Raw genomic sequence first — 26623 nt, 5'->3', positions numbered from 1 at the left:
TCATTAACAACAATCACATCTCAGCATAACCTGCCAGACTGACTATGAACATGCAATGCATGCATGTCAATTCTTACACATTTGACTTCAAGAACATCACTCAAGGATTGCAACCGAGGAGAAACACTATCAACATAGCTACAACTTGACACTTTTCACTAGATCTGAGCCATTCATTGCTTTCTACACATAAATACACCTTTGAGAGAGAGAGAGAGAGAGAGAGAGAGAGATTATGTCCCCCTAGCTCTCCTTGCATTCTCAGGGTTGTCATACAAATCACCTTCCCAAACATCATCCAAGCCACCTGTTGCAGGTCCCTCTTCCTCATCAGAGGAGAGAATTGAAGAGCCCGTCCAAGACCTGAATCCCGCATTCAATCTTCTCTCCACTTCCGGAGATGGAGGATCAACTGAAGCATCCAGTAACTCCATGCCCATCGTCCGACTACCGTAGAACTCACCTTCATCCATAATCACTGCAGCTTTACGACGCAGGAAAAAGAAAGTGCCACCATATAGCAGAACAAAGCCCCAACATATCATTTCATAGCACCAAAATAGGGTAATGCTACAGTCCGTCTCAAATGTGAGGATTGTGGAGCCCAAGAAGAGGGCCAAAAGCCCGAAGACAATGGCAAAGGAAACGTTCAAAGTGGCAAGACAACGAACACCACCTGCAAGTGAAAAAATTAAACCAAGCAATACTTTAGTTCTTTGTGCACTTCGATCAAAACTCCTCTGCTCGTGTAAGTCAAATTTAGTATTTATCATAATGATTCCTCCCCAAGGCCCCTACATAGAATATGGAAGACTTTTTAAAAAAAACTATAGACAGCAAACATTTTTAAAGTTTATGATGTTAATTGAAATGGGTGCATAACTAAATGGAGGTTAACACATAAACACAGGTTAAACTGCAGATGACACAAATCTCCCTATGGAACCCTATTCCAAAACATGAATGGATATGTACAATGACTACAGATCATGAATAGACCTGACTCCTGAATGCCGATGATGAGAACTCTGATGATGCCCACAGTATGTCAGGTGTGATCTTAGTCTCCTGCCCACTTCTATCTCTGATCCCACACTACTCACATGATCTATTTGTAGTGCCCTATGGGGCCAGTTGGCTGGCTTTTGGAGTTGTCGACTAGACTCCCCTCTTTGTATCCTTGTAGACAAGGTCACTCAGGTGATTGGACTCCCCCCACTCCGGATCCTTGTTGACACAATCACTTGGATGACTGGACTCTCCTCGCTGTGGCCTCTAGAGAACCTGCCCCACCAATTGGCGATCCTTCATCTCAAGGGCTCACATTCTCTTCAGCAGGTGTTGTTCTCTAGGCTTCCGGGCCAGCGCTTCATCTGTCGCCAAATAGGACACCTCGCCCACTCTTGCCCCTGCCGCCTCACTGCGGAGGTGCAGACCCAAGAGTGCAAGCGCCAACTCGCCTAGACCTAGGCCAGCCCCAGCCCTCCACAGCCGTCACCACAACAAAACCACCCACAGCCCCTCCCCCCGCCCCGTCCCCAACCGAGGGCCCATGCCTTGAGGAAACGGTCACATCAGCAACCGTTTTGAGCCGTTGGCCTCAGAGATTTCCCTGGAACTGCCCTAGGATCTGATCCCCAAGGATCACACGATGCCCCCCCCCCCCCCCCCCCCCCCCCCCCAAGTCCCCCCAGCGGCCGGTAGTGTAGACCACTTGTGCCTATGCGCTAGGGTGAAAGAAGTGTGTGGCCAAATTACACATACAGCACACACAAGAGTCCTAAACTACTGCTATGTATTACGTACAAGAAAGAAGTAATAATACAAGAAAGAGGTAATACCATCTGAAATGATGTGGCTAAGAATGAAGACACCAAATCACAACCTTGTGGCCTACTACACACTCTTGGCTAGCTCTTTGCCTACAGAGAAATGCTCTATGAACTCAGAAGAGGAGTTCAAGGCGAGTCCAATGGATCAAACGACATCAAAATCGGAGCACTCTGGTATGTTCCACAAGCACGTGTGTGAACATTCCTGATTTCGTATGTGTGTGAAAGTGGGTTTTTTAGGCTGTAAGCTTTTTCCCACTAAGGTATTTTTAGCAAAGTGTTTTCCGTTGTTTTTAGAGTTCCCGCTTTTCGTAATTTGAATATAAAGAATTTTACCCTCTCATAATAAACATCGAGTTGTTTGGAGCTTCCCTGCTTCTCTTTTTTATAACAGTGGTATCAGAGCCCGGTTTGGTGTCATGCGCAAGACATGTGCATGGTCATTCCAGGAGCTAATCTCTGATAGGCAGCAGGAAAAGGCACATGTTTTGGGCATGAGCCAGGCTCAATGGTGTGCAAGAGAACCCCAGAGTGGAATAAGAGCCTGTCGGCTGCAGCTACAGAGCTGGCCAATACTGTATTCAGGTTGGGTGGAATATTCTGCTGGCCGACAGGCCAGGTCTCTTGCACCACGAAAGCCTATAAAAGGCTATGCCAAGTTAAGTGTTGTATCACTCACTCCTCTAGGGAGTATGTGTTAGCAGTCATCTCCTGTCTGTACACTACACCAGGGCCTCTGTTGTGGGTGTACCCGCCCAGTTTTGGTGTTTCCCCATTTTTCGTCTCCATGTATTTTTCCCATTTTTCTGGGTGTGGTTGGGCAGTCAGCTGTCTCCTTTTGCTGGCCGACTGGGTGATGCTACCCGACTTGTCATCTGCAGACCTGGACGACCAGGGTTTTGCTGGTCGTGAGCACTCCTGATGCTGATCGTTGTTGGGGTAAAGGCGTTATGCCCACCCTTATAGTGTGTACAAGCCCATAAGTTATAGTACATAGTACACTTAGTACTTTTAATGTACTAAGTGCACTATGTGTACTAGTGCAATATACATGTGTGATAGGGGAGTCACACACTCATGCCTCATGAGTTGACTTATCCCCACAACTCTCTCTCTCTCTCTCTCTCCCTTGTTCTTCTCTGTGTATGTCTCCCACACTTTAACCTAACCCTAATTTCTTCTCTCCCATCAACTGGTATCAGAGCTTTGGTCCCTCCCTCTTCTCCTTGATGGCTCCTGCATGAGACAGCCCTGTCACGCTGGTCGCCTGCTGAATCCCTCTTGGAGCTGCCTGTATCCTCTCTGTAGCTCTGTCGACCTGATTCAGCTGCAACCTGCGTAAATTGCAGAGAGAGACAGAGCTACGTGTAGCATTACACAAGGCGCATACCCACAAGGCGCATACCTGGTATAGGCCAGACTGGCGCTAAGCGAAGACGTCAGCAGCCAGGCGAAGCGTGAGCGAATGCTGGCGCTAGGCGAATACGTCAACAAGCTAGGCGAGCGAAGCGCACAGCAGCCGTAGGCGAACGAAGTCCACAAGGCGGGCGTCAACCGTGCAAACGTGGCGCTGCTGGCGGAGAAGGCTGACGGGTGGAACTGGCGCACGTTGAAACCTGTGCTAGGCGAAGTGTTGGGCGGATGAGCGTGGAACGAACACGCGAGAGCTCCACTGCGTTCCCTGCCGTCGCCGGCCGATACCACCTCTACGGGGCTGGCCAACCAGCATACGTGGCTGCCCACGACAGCCCACGCAGCCCAACAAGGGCTACCCAACTGGCTGCCCACAGCCAGGTGGGGCTGCCCAGCTGCTTCAGAAACTGCCCAGCACCGCAGTCGCCGCCACCACCGCCTCCGTCTCAACCTGCAAGTCAAGAAACTCAGAAAAATCAGAAATTTCAGAGGTATTTGCCTTCAATATTTTGGGAATTTCTTATCAATTCAAGCAATTGAGCAGGTACAGGTGCCCAATTGCTCAATTTTTGAGCAAAATTGGCAAAATTGGGTGACATTGGTCACAATCAGGATAAATTTGCAAGAAATTGGTCAAATCGGGATAAATTTGCAGGAAATTGGTCAAATCAGGATCAATTTGCAGGAAATTGGATGTCGAAATTTGGGGCTTTTGATGTAATTGTGCAATTAAGCACTCATACATGCTGTATGATGTGAAAAAACGCACATTTGGGCAAAATTGCAGCAAATTGCAGTGCAAATCAAGGGGCTTTTGTGCCGATTTGGTTGATTTGCATGCAGGCAATCGCATTTGATGCTGTGGATAATGTGTTGATGCCTTACAAGCACTCAATGTGCCTGTAAAACAAGGGGCTTTCATGTATTTGATGTATATGTGGCCAGGGGGAAGCATCGTGAACACTCAGGATGCCTTCATGTGCGTCAATGTACCATGTATGATCAGAAATTGATCTTAAATCAAGGGGCTTTTCAAGTTCGTATGCTTGTTGAGCTTGGCAAAGCAGCAGGCAAGACATTTATGCCTTGAATCCTCAAAAATCAGCTTGCAGTCAAAGGACTTTTGCCCAATTTCTGTTCGGAACTGTTGTATGCAGTGTACAGGACTGTAAAAGTCTGATTTTCACTCATTTGGACAGCCAGGAGAGCATTTATTGCTATTGTACCTGCTGGTACAGATTTGGCACAGCTTTGTGCAAGTTTTGGCATGGCTGTACACTGTTTTGAGTGACCAAAAGGTTCAATTTCAGCTGCTGTACTTGCCGGTACAGGTTTGGTACATCATTTGTGAGCAATTGGTACTGTTGTACAGTACTTTGGAAGGGCAAAAGAGCACATTTAAGGTGCTGTCCAAAATCTGCAGCAACCAGATTTTGGTGTTTTCATCACATAAAGTGGGAGAAAAGTTGCATTCTTGCTTCCGCAGTGGGAGATAAAGCTTGGGAGAAAAACTGTGAGCACTTTGTGTGCTTTTGGTGCAGTGTTTGCACATTTTGCAGGGCGTCAGGCATTTACAGGTTGCATATTGCTATGGCAACCACAGGTGAGAGCTCTTCATTGCTTCACATCAAGAAGCTTGAAGGCTCGCATAACTATGATATTTGGCAAACCCAGTGCTACAATGTGTTGCTTCAGAAAAAGCAGCACAAGCCTATCAAAGAAAGGGGTGTGATGCCCGCTTCTCTTACTGCTGAAGAGTGGGAAGATATGGATGAGCTGGCAAGATCTACTATCATGTTGTCTGTGTCAGACTCATTACTTTTCAGCATTCGTGAAGAGAAGACAGCTTGGGGAATGTGGCAAAGATTGCAGGACTTGTATGCCCAGCAAAGTGCCTCAAGCAAAGTGTATTGGTTGAAGAAACTCATAGGTCTTCAGATGAAGGAAGGGGCTTCTATGACAGCCCATCTAAATGAGTTTAATGGTATTGTCAGCCAGGTCATTAATCAAAAGTTGGCAATGGACGATGAGTTCAAAGCCACTTTTCTGTTATGCACTTTGCCAGAGAGTTGGGACACATTCAGGACAGCCACTAGCAATTCGCATGCTATGCTGTCATATGCAGATGTTGAGGGTGCTCTTCTTCAAGAAGAGATGAACAGGAAAAACAACTCTGTTGAAAAGTCCAATGCAATGAATGCACGTGGGAGATCCCAACAAAGGGGAAAAAGCCAAGAAAGGGGAAGGAGCAAGTCTCGCTCCAAAAAGGATTTGGAATGCCATTATTGTGGCAAGAAAGGACACATTAAAAAGCAATGCTACAAATGGAAAAATGATCAAAAGGAAAAGGGAAAAGACAAAGACAAAGAGAAAGATGAAGCCAAAGATATAAAGCCAAAGGGCAAAAGTGGAGTCAAGATTGAAGAAATCAATGTGTCACATGCAGGTGGCAGTGAGGATGAGGTCCTATTTACGTCTTCACTTGATGCCCATTCACTTCTTACAGGTGGTCATGGTATGCACTCATGGATCATTGATTCAGGTGCCTCCTTTCATGTCACAGGTTGCAGAGACTTGTTTGTCAGGTATACTGCTGGCAATGAAGGAGTGGTTTATTTGGGTGATAACCATGCATGCAAGATTCTTGGCAGAGGTGATGTGAGGCTTGTGTTTTCAGATGGCTCACAGCTTATGCTCCATGATGTCAGGCATGTGCCTGAGATCAAGAAGAATCTGCTTTCTACTGGACAACTTGATGATGCTGATTATGTTACCACATTTGGTAGTGGAAAGTGGAAAATTAGTAAGGGCTCACTGGTTGTTGCCAGAGGCTCTAAGGTGGACACTCTTTATTTTATGCATGCAGGTGTTTGTCACCATGCTAATGTAAATGCAACCGAGCTGCCGGAAATTTCTATGTGGCATAGCCGGTTGGGACACATAAGTGTCAAGGGAATGGAGCAATTATCTCGTTTGGGTTACTTGCCTTCTCTAAAGTTTTCAAGTTTTCAGTTTTGTGAGCATTGTATATATGGTAGGCAACTACAGTGCCCCCACAAGAAAGCTCTTGGACAGAAAGATGCTCAGTTAGAGCTTGTGCATACAGATGTATGTGAGATGCCTCAGCTTTCTTTGGGAGGGGCAAAATATTTTGTGTCTTTTATTGATGATGCCACACGCAAGGTGTGGGTTTATCCTCTTCGTTTGAAGAGTGATACATTCTCAGTGTTTGAGAAGTTTGTTGCTCTTGTTGAGAATCAAACTGGCAAAACACTGAAAGCTTTGCGTTCAGATAATGGTGGAGAGTACATGTCCAAACAGTTTCAGGACTTTTGTGATGCTAAAGGCATCAAGAGGGAGCTCTCTACTCCTTATGATCCTCCACAAAACGGGACAGCAGAGAGGATGAACAGGACCATACAGGAGAAGGTCCGTTCTATGTTGTCACATGCTGCATTACCTCATGGTTTTTGGGCTGAAGCTGTTATGACAGCCGTTCACCTTATAAACAGGTCACCTAACACGAGGCTTGGTGGGAAAGTGCCAGAAGAAGTATGGACAGGGAAGCCTCCGTCATACAAGCACTTGAGAGTGTTTGGTTGCGTTACGTACGTGCACATACGCAGGGAAATGCGCACCAAACTTGATCCTAAGTCTCACAAATGCATATTCCTAGGATATGGTGACAAAGGTGAAATGGGGTATAGACTTTGGGATCCCATGAATAGAAAGATCATACGCAGCAATGATGTCATTTTTGATGAAACATGCATGTATAAGGAGCCTGCAAGGCAACAGGAGCCTGGCAGAGTCATCTTTGATGATGATGGACATCATGGACAACAACAAAGGGCTGTAAATCAGCCATTACAGCAGGAAAACCAGCCCTTAAATGGTGCTGAAAATGGTCCAAATGGACAGCCAGAGATGGCAGAAGATATCCCTATGGATATACCACAGTTAGAGGAGATACCGGGCATGATATTTCAGCCTTATGGCATGGAACAGGAGCCACCAATGGGTGATATGCAGGCTGGACAGCAACCTGCAAATGATGGTCATTGGGTACGGAGGTCCACAAGACCCTCCAGAGCCCCTGACAGGTTTGTTCCAGGGGTTGACTATTTGATGCTTACTGACTGTGGGGAGCCCTCATGTTACAAGGAGGCTTTACAGAGGGCAGACAAGGCTCTTTGGGAGCGTGCCATGAAGTCAGAGATGGATTCTCTGCATAAAAATGAAACATGGAAGTTGGTGCATTTGCCTACAGGCAAGAAGGTTTTGCCATGCAAGTGGGTTTACAGGCTCAAAGTTGCACCAGATGCAAAGCCAAGATACAAAGCCAGGTTAGTGGCTAAGGGCTTCAAGCAGGAATATGGTGTGGACTTTGATGAGATCTTCTCTCCAGTGGTCAAAATGACCACACTTAGAGCTGTGTTAGCTTTGGTTACGCATGATGATCTGGACTTGATTCAGATGGATGTGAAGACTGCTTTTCTTCACGGTGATCTCCATGAGGAGATATATATGCAGCAGCCAGAGGGTTATGCAGTGAGTGGAAAGGAGAAGCTTGTATGCAAGCTGAAAAAGAGTCTTTATGGGCTCAAACAGGCACCAAGGGAATGGTATCATAAATTTGATACATTCATGAAATCACAGAAATTCAGGAGAAGTGACATAGATCACTGCTTGTACACCAAGAAAGCTTTGGATGGCAGTCTATTGATTCTCATTTTGTATGTTGATGATATGTTGATTGCCGGGAAATCTCGTAAAGAGATGGATGCCTTGAAGAAGAGGTTGCATCAAACCTTTGATATGAAGGATTTGGGTGATGCAAATCACATTTTGGGTATGCGGATACTTCGGGACAGAAATCAGCATGTGTTGTATTTGTCTCAGAAGGAATACATTGGCAAAGTTTTGCAGAGGTTCAATATGGACGGGGGGAAGAAGACTAGTACTCCTTTGCCTCCATATGTGAAACTCAGTGCTATGGACAGCCCACAGTCAGATAGAGACAGGGCTGATATGGCCAAGATTCCGTATGCTTCAGCTTGTGGCAGTCTCATGTATGCCATGGTTGCTACTAGGCCAGACATTGCATTTGCAGTGGGAGTGGTTTCTAGATACATGGCCAACCCTGGCAAGAAGCATTGGGAAGCAGTGAAAGGTGTCATGAGATACCTGAAGGGCACACAGGATTTGTGCATTTGCTTTGGCAAACAGGATGCATTAGTGCATGGTTACACGGATTCAGATTATGCCGGTCATCCAGATAACCGGAAGTCTACTACCGGTTATGTATTTACATTCACAGGAGGTGCTGTGTCATGGATATCCTGGATGCAGAAGTGCACAGCCTTATCTACTACAGAGGCCGAGTATATTGCAGCCACAGAGGCTTGCAAGGAGGCATTATGGCTATCTCGGTTAGTGGTTGATTTGGGTTATACAGGGGATATTCCATTGTTGCATTGTGACAGTCAGAGTGCCATTCAGTTGGCAAAGAACCCTGTTTTTCATGCAAAGACGAAGCATGTGGATGTGAAGTATCACTTCATCAGAGAGGTGATAGAGAACAAGCAAATTCAGCTTGTTAAGATTCACACGGATGACAACCCGGCTGATCTGTTGACAAAGAGTTTGCCTCGGGAGCGGTTTGCTCATTGCAGACACTTGATGGGCATTGGATGAGGCCAGTTTCAGCCTTGATATGGCCTTGTATATTATCATGTACATGCTGATTTTTTCTGTTCTTTCATTTAAGGGCACTTTGCCTTTAAGTGGGAGGTTGTTGGGGTAAAGGCGTTATGCCCACCCTTATAGTGTGTACAAGCCCATAAGTTATAGAACATAGTACACTTAGTACTTTTAATGTACTAAGTGCACTATGTGTACTAGTGCAATATACATGTGTGATAGGGGAGTCACACACTCATGCCTCATGAGTTGACTTATCCCCACAACTCTCTCTCTCTCTCTCTCTCTCTCCCTTGTTCTTCTCTGTGTATGTCTCCCACACTTTAACCTAACCCTAATTTCTTCTCTCCCATCAATCGTGAGCATATAGCTTCTGTCAGCCTGTTCTGGACTGGCCGACCAGCAGCCTGGGGCCATATAAAATGGCCCCTTGCCCCCCACACTCTCCGTTGTGTATTCCAGGATTTTCTTATGTGTATGTAGGAGAGTTACACAGGTTCTCTCTCTCTCTTTGATCTGCGTTTTTCTCTCTACAGCAGTTGTCTTCGTTTCCGCTGTGCATTCTGACATGTTATCAGAGCCCTAGGTGGCTTGAAGCTTGGAGACAGTGGGACGTCGAGGGTTTGCTGATTTGAGGTGCTGATTGGAGATTGCTTGGGCTGTTTGGGACTTGGAGATCGGGTAGAAGGTGGCCATCACCGTTGGACAGCTAGCTTGCATATTATTTGCAGCCTCTTCTTCTTCTTCTTTCCCACCCACCCTCCCTTCACAAGACCTTGTGAACCTTGGAGATGGCAGACTTGCTTGAGATGGCTGAGAAGCACGTGAAGATCCCAACACTCCCCACGTTCCCGGTGGACTGACGGTTGGACATGAACAAATATGGCATATGGAAGGTAATGATGGAGTTTGTTTTGGAGTCTTATGACTTGGCTGCTTTCATTGTTGTTGGTGTTCCACGGCCGGAGTTGGAAAACGGGGAGTTACCCTCTATACGGAAGGAACGGGAGGCTCAGGCATAGTTATGGGATCGTGTCAATGCCCGCGTCTGTTCTTTCATCTTCCTAATTTGCACACCTCACGTGATCAACCATATAAAGCATATGACGCTGGCCAGAGGGATTTGGCAGCATTTGGCTTCTCTGTACAACAAGGTATCACCCATGAAGAGGATCTGCGGGAGCACATCATCAAGTTGCAAGCTCTTCAGCAAGAGGTTCTTCAGGCAAGGAAAGAGATATCTTCAGAGGATATGGCCATCACGTTGTTGTCCCATTTGCCCTCTCATTACTCAACATTTTACTCCTCTTTGATTACCAGTAGGCAGGCTCAACACCATCACTTGGGAGGAGCTTGTGCCAATGGTCTTGGACCGGGAAGAGCGTTTTATGAACCCTCCCACAGGGCGGAGGTTCTAAGGCCTTGACTGGCCAACGGTCGAAGGGCAAAGGGAAGTCTTCTGAGAAGAAGCCCGATTCAGACCGTAAGAAACTAAAGGCCGAGCACACCTATAACGATTGTGGCGAGAAAGGCCACTATTGGAGGAAGTGTCCCAAGTGGAATAGCGGGAAGAGTGTTGATTCTTTAGCTTCAGCTGCAAAGACTCCAACCTTTGTGCACTTGGAGATTTTGGACACAGATGCTTCATCTTCTTCGAGCGAGGAGGCAATTGGCTTCACCGCCAGGGATACTCGAGAGTGGATTCTTGATAGTGGTGCTTCCAGGCACATGACTCCTCCCCATGAGTTCTTACAGGATCTTAAACGGCAGTCAGGTCGCATTTTCATTGGTGACAATTCCACTATACCGATTCATAGTCAGGGCCGGATGGAGATCATTCCCGATGGCAAAGGGGGGAAGCATTCCTCTCGTGTTCTTTACGTCCCGACTCCCCACACTTGGTTTTCATCTATTGTCAGTGCATGAGGTTTGCAAGACTGGCTTCCGGGTGGAGTTTGAGGAGCATTCTGTTGCTCTACGAGACAGAGAAACAGGCCAGGTTGTTTGGGTAGGCAAAGTGGAGAATGGTATCTACAAACTCTCAGCACTCTTCTCTCTTACAAGCACTCAGATCGATGACTTGTGGCACTTTCGGTTTGGCCACTTGAATGTGGATGCGCTGCAGCGAGCTTTCCATGACCAAATGATGGCTGGCTTGCCAGATGTTGGCAACAGGCAGGGACATTGTAGTTCTTGCATTCATGGTAAGCAGCACAGGGAATCCTTTCCGAAGCAGGCTTCCAAGCGAGCTTCGAAACCTTTGGAGTTGGTACACACTGACTTGTGTGAACCTATGCAGACCCCATCCTTGGGAGGTTCTTTGTATTTTATGCTGCTTGTTGATGATTTTAGCAGATTCACATGGGTTTATTTCCTTTCCCACAAGGACCAAGCTTTTGCTCGGTTCAAGGGGTGGCATGTGATGGTGGAGAAAGAGTCTAGCTTACAGGTAATGACTCTTCAGGCTGACAAAGGAGGAGAGTTTTCTTCCAATGCGTTTGTGCGGTTTTGTGCGGAACATGGCATCAAGCGGAAGCCGGCCAATACAGGTTCGCCTTCAGAGAATGGAGTGGTTGAGCGTAAGAACCGGACTGTGGTGGAGATGGCGAGGACGATGTTAGAGCATCGTGATCTTCCTCGTCCACTTTGGGGTGAGGCTGTGGCACGGCTGTCCATATCCTCAACTAATCTCCGACGACTTCAGTACCAAACATGACTCCCTTTGAGGCTTATTTTGGTAGGAAACTAGATGTCTCCCATTTTCGTGTGTTTGGGAGTGATGCCTATGTTCACATTCCAAAGAAGCAAAGAGGGAAGCTTGACTCAAAGTCCCAGAAGCTTGTCTTTGTGGGATATAACTCTATTTCAAAGGATACAGGTTGTATGACTCGGAGCAGAACGAGGTTGTCGTCAACAGAGATGTTTTTAATGAGCAAGTTCCAGCTTCCTCTGTTGATGAGCCGCCACTTCTTGGAGACCCAGATGAGTCTAATAATGATTCCCAGTCGATTGTTCCAGCTAGACAGCCTCAGCCAATTGAGGAGGTTGAGCCCGCGGCTAGAGATGAGCCCCCACAGCAGCAGGAGGCTCCGCGTTCTGTTCGTGTACCCAAGTGGTTGTTAGACACCCTTCGAGAGTCGGGTGTTACAGAGCTTCCCTCCGAGTGGACCACAAAAGACGGACCTCGAAGATCGCAGAGTTCGTGACAAAAGTCATTCAGCGGAGCACTTACCGGTAAACTATGCTTTGATGTCTCGTATTATGAAGGACAAAGAGCCCACTTCCGTAAAGGAAGTCCTTTCACAGGATACTTGGAGGAAAGCCATGCAGGTGGAACTAGATGCCATAGAGAAGAATAAAACTTGGGAGTTGGTTCTGAGGCCGTCAAAACGGTCAATCATTGGTGTCAAGTGGGACTTTAAGACCAAGTATACCTCAGATGGGTCGGTGGACAAACACAAAGCCAGACTTGTGGCTAAGGGTTATGCTCAACGGCCTGGCATCGACTATGAGGATACCTTTGCACCGTTAGCGAGGATGACCATGATTCGGACTGTTCTTGCCCTTGCCTCTTCTCAGCGGTGGCCCGTTTATCATATGGATGTGAAATCCGCGTTCCTTAATGGTGACTTGCAGGAGGAGGTGTATGTTGAGCAACCTCCAGGATTTGAGGTTCCAGGATCAAAGGGGATGGTTTACAGGTTGCGGAAGGCCTTGTATGGTCTTAATCAGGTTCCCAGGGCTTGGAATCAAAAGATTGATTCCTTCTTTCTACAGACTGGATTTCAGAGATCAATTGCAGATCCTAACTTATATCTGTTTCGGAAACGCGGTTTGGTCATGTTGATCATCCTTTATATAGACGACCTCATTCTCACTGGCGGTCATGTGGAGAACATTGCAGTGATGAAGGCTGCCTTGTCAAAGGAGTTTGAGATGACCGACTTAGCTCACTCCACTTCTTCTTGGGATTGGAGATCTGGCAGACCCAGAGGGGGTTCTTTGTCTCACAGCAGCAGTATGTCCATGAGTTGCTTGAGGCCTTTGGGATGGGGAACTGCAAGCCTATCACGTCACCGATGGATCCAAACACAAAGCTTACAGTGAATGATCCTTGTGAGGCGGTTGATGCCTCTCTGTATCGGAAGCTGGTTGGTTCATTGATCTGGTTGTTGAACACCAGATTGGACTTGAGCTTTCCTGTGGGGCTGTTGAGCTCGTTCATGCAAACGCCTTTGAAGTCTCATTGGGACACAATATTGCGGATCTTGCGCGGTATCTGTAGGGTACGAAGGATCTTGGACTCTTCTACGACATTGGAGGTGAAATGAAGGACCGAGTCCACCTCCAAGGCTAGAGTGACTCAGATTGGGGAGAAGATCCAGACACGAGGAGATCTACATCAAGCTACAGTTTTACCTTCGGCTCAGGAGCTGTTTCATGGAGCAGCAAGAGGCAGCCGACTATTGCCTTGTCATCTACAGAGGCAGAGTACCGGGCTGCTTGTGGTGTTGCTTGTGAGGTTGTGTGGATGCGGAGGTTGCTTGGCAAGATTGGGTTTCCACAGACGGAGCCCACGGTCTTCCAATGCGATAACCAGAGCTGTGTCGCTATTGCTCGGAACCCGGTCTTCCATGCCCGGACCAAGCACATAGAGATACAATATCACTTTGTTCGTGAGAAGATCTTGGCTGGTAACATCTTGCTTCTTTATTGTTCGAAAGAGGACAATGCGATGGACCTCTTCACGAAGTCTCTACCTCAGGCTATGCTCCGGCGGCACTCCAACTCACTGGGGTTGGTTCCACATCCAGGAGCTAAGAGGGGGTGTTAGCAGTCATCTCCTGTCTATACACTACACCAGGGCCTCTGTTGTGGGTGTGCCCGCCCAGTTTTGGTGTTTCCCCATTTTTCCTCACTCTCTTTCCATTTTTTTGGTTGTGGTTGGGCAGTCGGCTGTCTCCTTTTGTTGGCCAACTGGGTGATGCTACCCAACTTGTCATCTGCAGACCTGGCCGACTACTGGGACCTGGCCGACCACGGTTTTGCTGGTCATGAGCACTCCTGATCTGCTGGTTGTGAGCATATGGCTGTTTTCGTCCTGTTCTGGACTGGCCAACCAGCAGCCTGGGTCCATATAAAAGCCCAATAAGAATGAAGCGGAAATGGCTAGCAAAAAGATAGATCCAGTATAAAGATCTTGGTTGTTGCGTAGACCAATGGTGTACCACCATTGATATACACCAAAATAAGCAATATTGACTGGACCCGGAGACCCTCCCCGAGTATAAGCTTCGCCAACTGGCTGACCGAAATGAGAATCCCAAATAGCATGAGCAATTGGCCTTACATGTAGAACTTTGATGGGCAATAGGAAAAGACAAGTTTTGGGCATGAGCCAAGCTCAATGGTGTATATAGGAGAACCCCGGAGTGGAATAAGAGCCTATCGACTGCTGCAGCTACAGAGCTGGTTGACACTGTATTCAAGTCAGGTGGAATATTCTACTGGCTAACAGTAGGTCCGCCGGGTCTCTTGCACCCAGAGAGCCTATAAAAGGCTATGCCAAGTTAAGTGTTGGATCACTCACTCCTCTAGGGAGTAGGGTCCTTAGACTAGAACTAGATTAGGTAATTTACCACCTTTTGATGGCAGCCAAGGGCTGGACAAGAGCTATACACCCTTTTTGTACTATATGAATATACTGAAACTCAGCTATCTCTCTCTCTTCTCTCCATCTCTCTTGCTTGCGTTTTGCATCAGGTTGTTCCAAAATGGTGTTTAGGGCTGAAAGAAGACTCCCAGAGCTTCCACATGTGACATTGGTATTAGAGTTTCAAGCTGATTCTAAGATATTGTTGCTGCCAATTTCCACCCGCCCTTATTGCATCGCACATGGATAAAACCATCGCATATGTCTTGATTTTTTGGTGGTGTGGTGACCAAGCAACATTGTTTCAGCATCAGGCTCAACAAGGCTAAACATTGATTCAATCCCTAATGAAGGTGCACAGTCCAAGCAGAGTAACATAAGACATGGAAGAAGTTCCCAGGAGGTTGGTTGGTGGTGTTCCACAAGTCAAGTGCCACTTGGGGCATACCAAGAAAGGCTTTCCGGCAACGGTTCCAAAGGAGGATGATCCTCCAAGGGGTGGAGTGAGAGTGCTAGACTCAATACTCAAAAATAGAAGACCACAAAAAGTGTTGAAGAGCAAGGCATGAAGGGATATGTAGAGAAGGGGGAAAGGGGCTGGAGAGGAAGGCCACGGAGGACAGAGTAACATAAGACATGGAAGAAGTTCCCAGGAGGTTGGTTGGTGGTGTTCCACAAGTCAAGTGCCACTTGGGGCATACCAAGAAAGGCTTTCCGGCAACCGTTCCAAAGGAGGATGATCCTCCAAGGGGTGGAGTGAGAGTGCTAGACTCAATACTCAAAAATAGAAGACCACAGAAAGTGTTGAAGAGAAAGGCATGAAGGGATATGTAGAGAAGGGGGAAAGGGGCTGGAGAGGAAGGCCACGGAGGACAGGGTGAGAATGAGTGGGAAAGAGGGAAGAGGGGTAGAGTGAACTAGGGAGAGGGAGTGCACAGGAGAGGAGGAGCAGGAGGAATGTAGATTAGGTGTCAAATCAATACGTACCTTACAAATCTTTTGGGGTTGACTTATATAGTCCCCCTCATTCCCCACAATTCCCCTCCTATTTTCCCACCTATTTCCCACATAAAACCCGTCCTTTTCCCACCTTCATTACAGCCATCCCTTCCCAAAGAATTTGGCCCTCGAAATTTCCACGAGGCTGCCCAAAAATGGAAAAATACAGCAGATACCAATCAGCTCTGTAGGAGATAGGGGTAGTCCTGCACAATGCTCTCGGGTTGCCAAGAATTCTCATCTTCAGATAAACCTTTCCATTTGATGAGGTATTCTATGTAAGCCTTGTTCCTGAGCACATGATCTCTGAAGCCTTTGATTTGCTCTGGCACATAAATGATGTGGCCCTCTTCATCCATAGGCGGCAACTCAGGAAGAACCTGGACATGCTGTCCTACACGTGGTTTCAGCAAGGATACATGGAAAACATTATGGATCCTGTAAAGTTGTGCTATTAAGCGTGTGGGTGTCCAACGGAGTCTTCCCACTTGACGGGATCGGTTTCAGGCCGCCTGCAGTACAGGCTGCCCAATGGGCTAGCCAACATTTTGGGCTGGCCCAAGCTGCCTGGCCAAGCCCTCTTGGGCTGGCCGACAACCTGCCCAACCCCTCCTGGGCTGGTGGGCAAGGGCCATGGGCCCCCTGCCCAACCATGGGGTAGAATCCCCTTTCTGGGGTAGCACTAATGGATGCCGCCTTCTACCTGCAAATCCTACCTGTCTAAATAGCAGTTTGGCATCCAGTGTCATACCAGATACACAGAACCACTGACATCATTCTAGAGGGAGACTCACAGCGCGGACTCGCACTGCTTCATGTGCAAGACAATGCACACCTGACCTCGGACGGCTAGAATGGAACCCTAGCTGACTCGTCCCGGACTGGGCTCACATGGGACCAGTTTTCCATCCCAAGTCCTCCACCTGCTGTACAAATATGTCTACGTGGCATCCAAGTGCAGGATGCACGTGACACCTTCCTACAAGAGCATTCAGTTCTAAGAATGGCTGATTTATTGTGCTGTTTCAAGTTTCTCCCAATATCACTATAATTAAAAGCTTTTTGACTTAAGGTTTTTACATATTTGAAAGCTACTAAAGGATCATTCCAAACTTTTTGAACACAAGGGGGAAGAGCTTCCAATCCTATTTTATCTAGACCATCATTGCTGTTAAGCATGGCCAGCCGCTTCATAGCCGATGAAGCAAGAGTATGAGCAGTAGATAGCTTGTTGATCTAAGGATTTATGAATTCACAAAATTTTATCTTGGAAGTATGGAGTTGGCTTTAAGTGCACGAGTTTAGCACTCTTTCCATATGGATATTGTGGATTATATTATCAAGCTTACATGCAAGCTATATGGAGATATATCTCGGGATATCTTAAGGATATGGTGAGGAGATATTTCTTTTGGCTTCATGACCAACCTGGCAAAGAAAAGCTAAGTATACTTTAAGTTTGCAAAGTTGGTGCTTTTGCTATTTACTGTGAAGTGCTTTTGATGTTCACTAACCCTTGTATAGCCCATAGTTGCTATGAAACGCGTTTCAAACTTTAGCAGACCCATTTGAAACGTTTCAAACGTTTGGGAGTTTGAAACGCGTTTCAAACTTGGCTTTTTATTTTTTAATGTTATTTAAGACGGGTCATATCAGTCGATTCAGTCGCTTTCCAGAGAGCAAAAAAAACACGCTGTGCATAGTACAGAGGAGAAAGTTGATTGTCCTTCCCCACGCTTGCCTTCGTTCGTGTGATTTCTCCACCACCCACCCCCTCGGGACCTGTGCACCGTGCTAGCAAGGTTGGTACTTGTCTGTTTTCATATTTTTGCTTGATTTTTGCACCAATTTCAAAACTTGAAATTTGGGCAACATCTTTCCAGGCTTCCAAAATGCCTCGTGCTAGAGATTCAATGTGGACTCATGTCATTCCCATGGGCAAGTATGGGGGTTCAATGGTTTCAGGGAAACATTGTTTATGGCTCCTTTTATTGAGATGGATTATGTTTTTGGCTCCCTTTATTTGGGATGCATTGGACTTATAGAACTCATGGCTATCTCATGGATGGAGGATTTTTATTGGCGGCCGAAATGCCTATAAAACTATTGGTGGCCGAAATGCCTATAAACTATGTGTAGCAGAAATGTTTATGGAGCACCAGGATATCTATGCCTGCTACGAGTGATTTTTATCTTATGTTACACACTTGAGCCCACCTCTCCTCCAAGGTGTGTGGTCAAAGTACCAACACGGAGTGCAAGTGGTAGACATAACGCGTGGTTGGCAAGGGACTTATGTCTACACCAAGAGTCATGTGGATTGACACCTGGTTTGGCAGGGGACTTAGGTCTACACCAAGGGTCATGTGGAATAACACCTTGTTGGCAAGGGACTATGTCTATGCCAAGGGTCAGTAAACTGGAACTTGGTATGCTGGGGACTTGATGTCTACGCTTAGATCTAGTGGACGTTCTACATCCGCGTGCACGGTCAATCAGTATTCTATTTCTCGGCTTGGTCTTCGCATGTGTTCGCATGCAAGCCAATGGAGAGTAGCACGTGACACTGGGGATTGGGAAACGAGAGATTGCTCCTTCGAGTTGGTGGATACGATACCAAAACTTATTTTGTTTGGATATACTCTTGGAGGATGGAGAGAGAGATATGATATCTGGACTTATGGGACTATTTTGTCTCGCCCATTTACTTGGGACATGTCATGTGCACAAAGTGTATCTACCATGTGCAGCACGCACACAAGACTAGCTTCGAGGCTTGGGGTAGCTTGGAGTTAGGCGGGCTGATTGACGAGCTGGTCTAGGGATAGACTAACGACGGGCGCCCAAGTGGGGATGCCCTAATGGACGGGCACCCAAGTGTGGACGCCCGATGATCGGCCAAGAGCCTATAAAAGGGTGGCCAAGGTCGGTCAGTTGGTCACAGTGTCTCGCGAGTCTTTGCGAGAGCTCTACGATCGGGAGCCTAGATCTAGTGCAAACGTGCACCTGCTTCATGCAACCGAGGCCGACAGCGGTCTCGAGGCCCACGAGGGTAGCTCCGTGGCACTATGGGATGTCACGGGGTAGAGATTGGTCGGTGCGTCTTGCTAGTTAAGCTCAGCTCGTGGCTTAGTGGGGACAGCCAAGACTTGTGGGTTTTGCCCACGGTTGTCATGGCTGGGTGGTGAGTCAGGCCTGCACCCCCTTCACGTTGTTTGGCTTTGTTTTGTAGGTTTCAGGAGCGCTCTACGAGGAGATCCGTGGGGACGGGTGACACGCGGGTAGCTCCATGGCAGTATGGGATGTCACGGTGTAGAGTTTGGTCGGTGCGTCTTGCTAGTTAAGCTCAGCTCGTGGCTTAGTGGGAATAGCCAAGACTTGTGGGTTTCGCCCACGGTTGTCATGGCTGGGTGGTGAGTCAGGCCTGCACCCCCTTCACGTTGTTTGGCTTTGTTTTGTAGGTTTCAGGAGCGCTCTACGAGGAGATCCGTGGGGACGGGTGACACGCGACGACCCGACGGGTGGCGGTAGCCAGAACCCGGTGTTTTTTTTAGCCTACGTTTTGTTTTAGCTCTTTGATGCTTTTCGTTTTTTTTCTTTACGAAGACCTTACGTTTTCTTTTAAAAAACATAGCATAGTAAAAAAAAACCCAAGAGCTACATTTTTTTTTAAAGCAAACGAAGGGAAAGGGGTTTTAAAAAACAAACGAAGGTAGCATGTTTTTTTCAAACACGACTAGGGTAGTTTTTTTTGTGGCTTTTCACGGTTTATGGGTGGCTTTTACAAAAGCCATTCCGTGAGTTTTTTTGTTTTTTTTACAAAAAGCCACGAAACAAAAAAACAAACGCTTTTGTGGACTTTAAAAACCCGGTTTGGACTTCTAGTTTTCAACGCAACACTCTCCTCGAGTTCTCTTGCTTGCAGCCAAGCTTTTCTCTCACTTTTCCCATTCGAGATGTCGACCCAAGAATCAGAGATGGAACCCGTTCCCGAACGAGAAGACCTGCCGGCTACCGAGGCCGCCAATGGCGATCTTTTCGAAGATTTCGTGACTAAATCTGATTTTCAAGAGTTTAAAGTTACTTTCGAGGCTTCTTTCAAGGAGCGTCAAGGCACAGGTCGCCGCGCAGATGCAGGCTTTGCATAATTCCATCTCTTTATTGACCACTACCTTGTCTACTCTCTTAGGCATGGATACCTTGGCATCTGCTTTAGGCCCCAACATTACTCCGAAACAGTTTGGGGGCGAGCAAAAGCAGCGTACCAAGGAGATTGTGGACACATGGCTACATAAGTGGCAGGTCCACTTCCAGTTTCATCCATATGGCGATGACAAGAAGATTCAGTTAGCAGCACGTTTCCTTTCGGGCAAACCTTTGCTCTGGTGGAAGGAACTCAAACCTAAACCAACAACTTGGGCACAGTTTGAAGAAGTCTTCAAGAAGGAATTCCTCAAGGAGGATGACAATGACATCGTTGCTCAGTTTGCTAGTTTGACCATGACCTCACAGAACCTCACTTATGAGGTCCACCTCCAAAAATTTAGAGACTTGCATATGAAAGCTACGAAGATGGATCCTACTACTCTTTTGGGTTTCTTCGTGGCAGGATTACCCGACTCATACCATTTACAAGTCAAGAATAACAAGTGCAAAACTTTGGATGAGGCCATTCACTCCGCGCGTATTTATGATGATGCTATGGTCTCTTCCAAAACCAAGCCCATAACCAAGCAAGGGAACAAGCACAAAAGAAAGTTCTCCGCACCGATGGCTAGCACGACAGAAGGAAAGTCTTCGGACCAACCTTCGAAGAATTCTATTTTGACTCCAACGAAGAAAAAACGTCTCCTCAAGGCTTTGAAGCTCAAGAAGGAGAGACGTTGCTTCATCTACAAAGAAAAAGGACACGTGTAATGAGTGCCCGAAGGAGGATGCTAAGACCACTGCAGGACCCAAGATGAAGGCAGCCAACCAATTGTCTCTTACAAATACTTCAATCATTGTGCTTTCTTGCCCTAGTTCATGTTTTGATTGTCTGTTCAACTCTAAGGTTTTTGGCTTGGACGATCTTCTCCGAGTTTATGGAGAAGTCAATGGCCATAGAATCCACATTCCTGGAAGCCCACACAACTTTGTTAATTACAAACTTGTGCAAAAATTGGGTCTGGCCACAACGCCTAGCGATCATACCTACGAGGTACGCCTACCTGCGGGTCGGCAAGTGTGGGATCGAAAGGTGGAGAAGCTACCGATCGGGATTCAGGACTACATATATATTCTGGAGTGCTATGTTATGCATCTAGAGCATATAGACTTGCTATTAGAGATTGAGTGGCTTAAGACCCTTAAGGTCCAAATAGATTGGTCTAGTCATTCTTTTTCTTTTGAACATAGGAACACCCAATATTGTATCCTAGGTGATTGTATACATCTCTCTCAAGGACCTCTTGTAAATACAGTTGATTTTGAAAATATAATGGATTCTTTTTTGTATATTACTTTCCACTGTGTCTTGATTCCACTTTCTTCATTTCTCATACCTACTATGAATGTCAAAGAATTAAGTGTGTTTGAAAGCAAAGAATTAAAGAAGTTACTTGACTCATTTCAAGATGTATTTCCTAAGTAGCTACCATTGGGCTTACCACCCGAAAGGGCAATGGATCATCGTATTGATCTAGTCCTCCCTAGTGCTCAACCTGTTAGCATTCCGCCTTATTACAGGATGAGCCAGGCTGAGGAAGGTGAGTTGGCCAAACAACTCGCAGATTATTTGAGAATGGACTAGATCCGTCCAAGTAAATCACCTTAGGGTGCGCCTATATTACTTAAGAGAAAGAAGGACAACACCTAGCAAATGTGTGTAGATTACAAGAGACTGAACAAAGTGACAATCAAGAACCGCTATCCTCTCCCTAGATCAGATGACCTGATTGACCATTTAGTGGGAACGAAGTATTTCACAAAGATAGATTTACGTATTGGCTACCACCAGATACGTATTCATAAAAGGCACGTCGAAAGAGCCGCCTTTCGGACTAGGTATGGCCATTACGAGTTTCTCGTATTACCTTTAGGCATAGCGCTTGAAGTAGGCGTGGAAAATCATCCTCTCTCTCTGCTTTATTTTTCTTGGAAGTGATGGTTGGAAGGCTCATAATAGTCCTGGGCTATAATAATCTTCACCCATGGTTTCTCTCCTTAATTTTGATAATCGACTATATATACCACGCATTTCACTATGCTTTTATCTCTTTCACATAAATTTACCTTAGATGTCAATGTCTCCACATATTTTTAGCCCTTCTAATATAAACCAACCCTTTTTTATATAAGGACCATTTTTTAACTTCCAACCCTTAGTCTCTAAAGCATTTAAACCATTCAATTTTATAATTCTCAATGCGTAATCTTTAAATATAAGATTTTCTAATTATTTGATTTCTCCACATATGCACACACGTGCTATTATTTTACACATAACCCCTTATTATTTTCCACTCTAATTTTAATATTTTATGTATTATTTATATTTTCCTATTTCTCTAAGGCTATACATTTAACTTTCTCTCACTAACTTATTTTTATGATTTAAGGATGTGCACGGCACATATGTGCACTTGTGCATACCCTTAGAGATCCAAGCAAATTTTTTAAGGTTCATATAGCAATTTCTGCCGACTGATATTTTACTACTATTGACTTGATATATGTGTGCTGACCTGCTGCCAACCTGATGCATGCTGATGAAGATGCCCTAAATGCACCTAATACTACTGCCTAATGAGGAATTAGCCCTAGCACTACCTTGTGCACGTGATAGTATCCCCAAAACAAATGCCACAATCTTATAGATTACAAAAGAAAAACCGGAAAACATTGAAATCTTGCAAAATTCAAAGTATACTTAAGCATTTTCTATTGTCAGAGTCAAAACTCCCTTGTTCTTCATCACGAAGAGAAGATCCTTTTGTCGAAGTCAAATATCATGAGATCCAAAGGTAGATATCTCCCATACCTAAATTGTTCCCATCGAAATCTCCCAAAGCCTAGTAGAAGCCTAGCTAGTGAACAAATAGGCCTTTGTCTTAACCACACTAATAACCGTTTTCCTTAATTTAAGGAAAAGCTGCACTCAAGTATCGATGGTACATCAACCAGTACAACAGGTATAACCAAGGTACAGCATTGAAGGGAGTGCTACATCATTAGCCATTGTCAAGTAGAGAAGAGAATCAATGTTCAAGTCAAGAGCTTACCTTAGCCTTGCCGAATCAAGCATCGTTGGGTCATGCAACTCCCCAATGGATGCGCTAGCTCGTCCGTCGCATCCTCACTCCATTGTCACAACAGAATGCTCCATGGCTATGTGGGTGAAGGAAAAGCTCTCTTTGCCTAAATGGACACAAGAAAGAGATAGCTTTCGCAATGGTTCTCTCCCACAAAAGGTGGATGGAGAAGAAGCTAATGAGAGGGAGAAGCCTACAATCAAACCTATTCACGCAAGCACCCATCTAGCATGCAAGAATCCAAGAGAACACAAGCAAGCAAGAGTAGAGAAGAGGGAGAGCTCACACAAGTACCAAATCAAATGTTTCAAGTACAGCACTACAATGGTCGTATGATCAGCAAGTACAACATGCAAATCAGGTCGTACAGCAGGTATGATGATGTCAGCAGCAAGTGCTTCAGCATACCTTTGCTGAAGTTAGGATCCTCCTTGCTTAGTCCTGACTTCTCACAGGTGTGGTACTAAAAGGGTGCTCAAGACTGGAGTCTCCGTATCCCCGCCCCCCCCCCCCCCCCCCCCCCCCCCTTTCAACCACCTGTAGGGGACTGAAAAAAATAGGAAATACCAAGTTATTGGAACTTATACATGCCTTGGCCAGACAGGAGGAGTGTCCATCAACTCACAAATGATCCTCAAACCCCTTCAGATCTGTCCATGCTGATTCTTTGTTAAATGAATGTCAAAAACTGCTCTATATGTCCTCTGTTGCTATTTCATTCCAAGCCTGTCTTACCACAAGCCATTTGTGTCCATGCACTAATTTTCCCAATCAAGTCTCCACTTCCACTCTCTCTCTCTCTCTCTCTCGGTCCCATTTTCTGAGTCTCCCCCAAAGGGAAGACTCGTTCCACCAACAGCCCTCTCCTTTATCAACAGCAACACATGGAAAGTAAGAAGTCTTTTGCCTCAGTCACCGCTTCACGATTACCGCCCATTCCTCCACCCGTGAGCAACCACCCATGAGCAAGCCGACACCATGGAAAGCCTTCCTCATGCAAGAACTGAAGAAACTCCAGGGAGAATTAGCAGCACTGAAACACGAGACTATCAAGAAAGATGAACAAATCAACGAACTGAAAGTGCAAGTGCAAGCCATGACGACGAAGCAAGAGGAAGCACGAGAAGGACCCATACCTCCAACACTACAAATAGAAACGACAAACCATGTTTCAAAGGTAAATTCAATTAACTCACAACATTTTGTTAAAGAAGTCATATCAGCGGTCAAAGAAAAGGAACGAATGGAAAGTAACAAAAAGGTAATCAGAGTCGGTGGTCTTCCTCAAGGCTAGGATAGGACAGACATAGCTCCAAAGCTTCGAGAAGACTACATATTAGATACATATGTACTTACAGCACAACTGAGCAAAGTAGTCCCCTTCGTGGACTTAGAAGACCCTATCTCTATTATAGTAAAGGGTACACAGGCAAAAGTCTCCTATATGGACAACAATGAGAAAATAGCAGTGATGAAGCAAACAAGGTCTCTCCAAGGGATAGCTGATGAACTCACCCCGCTACAACTCAAGAACAGATCGGCAAAGCTGAATAAAGTTAAAGAAGCAAGAAAGAATGGCAAATGGGCAATATACAGAGGAGGACAAGCAATCATTAAAGAATTCCGTACCCCACCCCCCTCAAGAGCAAATCCACCATGGATGAAATATAGCTATTTTTATTTTGAACCTCAATTTCGAACTAGATGCAATAGAACCCATTGTAATTTAAACTCTTAAGAGTCTTAAGAGTTCATTTTGAGTTATTTTTTTTCAGTTCTATGCCTCTTTGGCATCGATACCCAGAGTGGAATGTAAATGGATGTACCTGATCTGTCCCATAGGTCAGATTCGGCCTCCCGTGGACGTTAATATAACTTTCTTTCTTTCTTTCTTTCTCTCTCTCTCTCTCATGTGAAGCCCTTGTTGTGTATGGTCGCACTTGAAAACAAAACTAAGCATCGCCAAACAATTAAAAACTTGCAAAAAGTCACCTTTTTTAGAAGCACAACAGTTGTTTTCCACCACCTTGACACAACCATGCCTCTCTGGAGCAGAATAAGCCACAACCATGCCTGCCAAAGTTTTAAAAATCAGTTAGCAATCATCCTAAAAGTGATCACAAATCAAGATGAGCTTGGGAATTAACTCCACGCCATGATGCAATTTAGCATTGGGGTGTGCAGTTAGAAGGGAAAGGAAGAGGGGAGAGCGAAGAGCGAAGAGCGAAGAGAGAAAGCCCGTTTTGAGGGGGGGGAGGGGGGGGGGACACATCTTTAAAAACACACACACACACACACACACATATTGTGTGCACACTCCTGTACTCTCACTCTCTCTCTCTCTCTCTCTCTCTCCAATTTGATGGAAGGGCACAGAGTGATGCCAATCATTTTAAATAAATGTAACGAATTAACGAATTAGCATGTACCTGCGATCAGGTAAGTCGCAGAGACGACGAAGACAAGGGAGGTGGGGATGAAGACCACGAGCCAGAAGTACTGGGTAGCTTCGTATTCCGTGAAGTAATAGGAGTGCATGGAGTCATCAGTAATACCGGAGGGGGGGATGGGGTGCTTGGAGCAGAAAGAGCGGCCGCCACCGCGTGGGAACACCACGCTCAAAGCCACAAAGGCCGCGACAGTGACAATAGCGAAGAGGAGCGCGGCGGCTGCGACCGTGAGAGGGCGCCGCAGTTGCCGCCACGCCCTCTCCTCCTCCCGCACCTCCCTGTACTCCTCCCTCGTCATGAACGCCTGTCGCAGAACGGCCCCCACCGCGTCGCCCGCCCTCTTCATTGCGCCCCGTCAGCCTGGCCACGCTCACAGCTACTCTGCAGGGAAGATCCAGAGTCTCGGTAGTAACAGATCGAAATACACGAAGTGTGTTGCACTGCAAGAAAGCTCAATTCTACAACAGACAGCATGAAAGCAATGTATAGCTACGTGTAAATTGCATTTAAATAGACTCGTATGAGTGCACACCCCTCGTTTAGAGAGAGAAAAAGGAAAGTAATAATAAAAGAATCCCATTGAATCCATAGCTAAAATATCTCAAATTCAATTCCTTGCCTGCAGTTAATAAACAACGGCCCTTGTCCTAAAATCCCAAAAGAAAAGCATCATGTGAGAGACCATGTCACAAGGATCATATGACAAGTTACAAGGTAGCCCTACAATGGCTAAGACAAGTGGTGTGGTAGGAAAACATCTCTCATACTTGTCCTCTGTTCGAAGAGAGGAGTTGCCAATGTGTATGGCTCGGCTTCTACTTCTCATACAAGTTCATTGTCTCTGCTGGAGTCTCCAAACAATACTCGAATGTTCATGTGCCTCTACAATATGTCATGGATATGGGTTGTCGTGTGGATGGTGACCCTAGCCTAGTAGGCATCAATCGTTGAGATCAATACAACTCGAATGCTCTCTCTAAATTGTCATAGTAGGGAGGTGGAGAGACCAAGGTGGCTTTAGTAATGTCAATGTGTGTTGCCTACTCAATCTAGTGAGGTCATATGAAACTCTACCCGTGTGGTGTTATCTTAGGTTGAAAGAAAGAACATAGTGTTAAGGGGTTGTCAGGTATCTAGGATTTGTGTATGGCCCTCTCTACATAATTGATCTCTAGTGTTAAGTGGTTGTGAGGTATTGGGGATTTGTGTATGGCCCTCTCTACATAATTGATCTCTAGTGTTAAGTGGTTGTGAGGTATCAGGGATTTGTGTATGGCCCTC

At 46.0% G+C, this 26623-nt stretch overlaps 1 protein-coding gene across 1 annotated transcript; it reads right to left on the bottom strand.

Annotated features, from left to right (window-relative positions):
* LOC147639250 (uncharacterized) lies at positions 1-25805 on the bottom strand. The gene is made up of 3 exons (XM_086788934.1): positions 25322-25805; positions 24885-24965; positions 1-676 (listed from the first exon to the last, which is right to left on the bottom strand). The coding sequence occupies exons 1-3, from the start codon at positions 25686-25688 to the stop codon at positions 234-236; spliced, it is 891 nt and encodes a 296-aa protein (XP_086645060.1). The 5' UTR covers positions 25689-25805; the 3' UTR covers positions 1-233.
* Between the last annotated feature and the right edge of the window lie 818 nt (positions 25806-26623).

The sequence above is a fragment of the Cibotium barometz genome, chromosome 4 (assembly GCF_041138505.1).
Source record: "Cibotium barometz isolate CiBa-2024 chromosome 4, ASM4113850v1, whole genome shotgun sequence".
NCBI classification, from domain to species: domain Eukaryota; kingdom Viridiplantae; phylum Streptophyta; class Polypodiopsida; order Cyatheales; family Cibotiaceae; genus Cibotium; species Cibotium barometz.
This window is presented reverse-complemented; position numbering and strand designations above follow the sequence as displayed.

Excerpts from the sequence above, each read along its gene's own strand:
- LOC147639250 (XM_086788934.1), bottom strand. The coding sequence starts at position 25,688 with ATGAAGAGGGCGGGCGACGCGGTGGGGGCCGTTCTGCGACAGGCGTTC. Across the intron at positions 24,966-25,321 it reads TGCGACTTACCTGATCGCAG|GCATGGTTGTGGCTTATTCT; the intron begins GTACATGCTAAT and ends AAACTTTGGCAG. Across the intron at positions 677-24,884 it reads CTGTTGTGCTTCTAAAAAAG|GTGGTGTTCGTTGTCTTGCC; the intron begins GTGACTTTTTGC and ends TTTCACTTGCAG.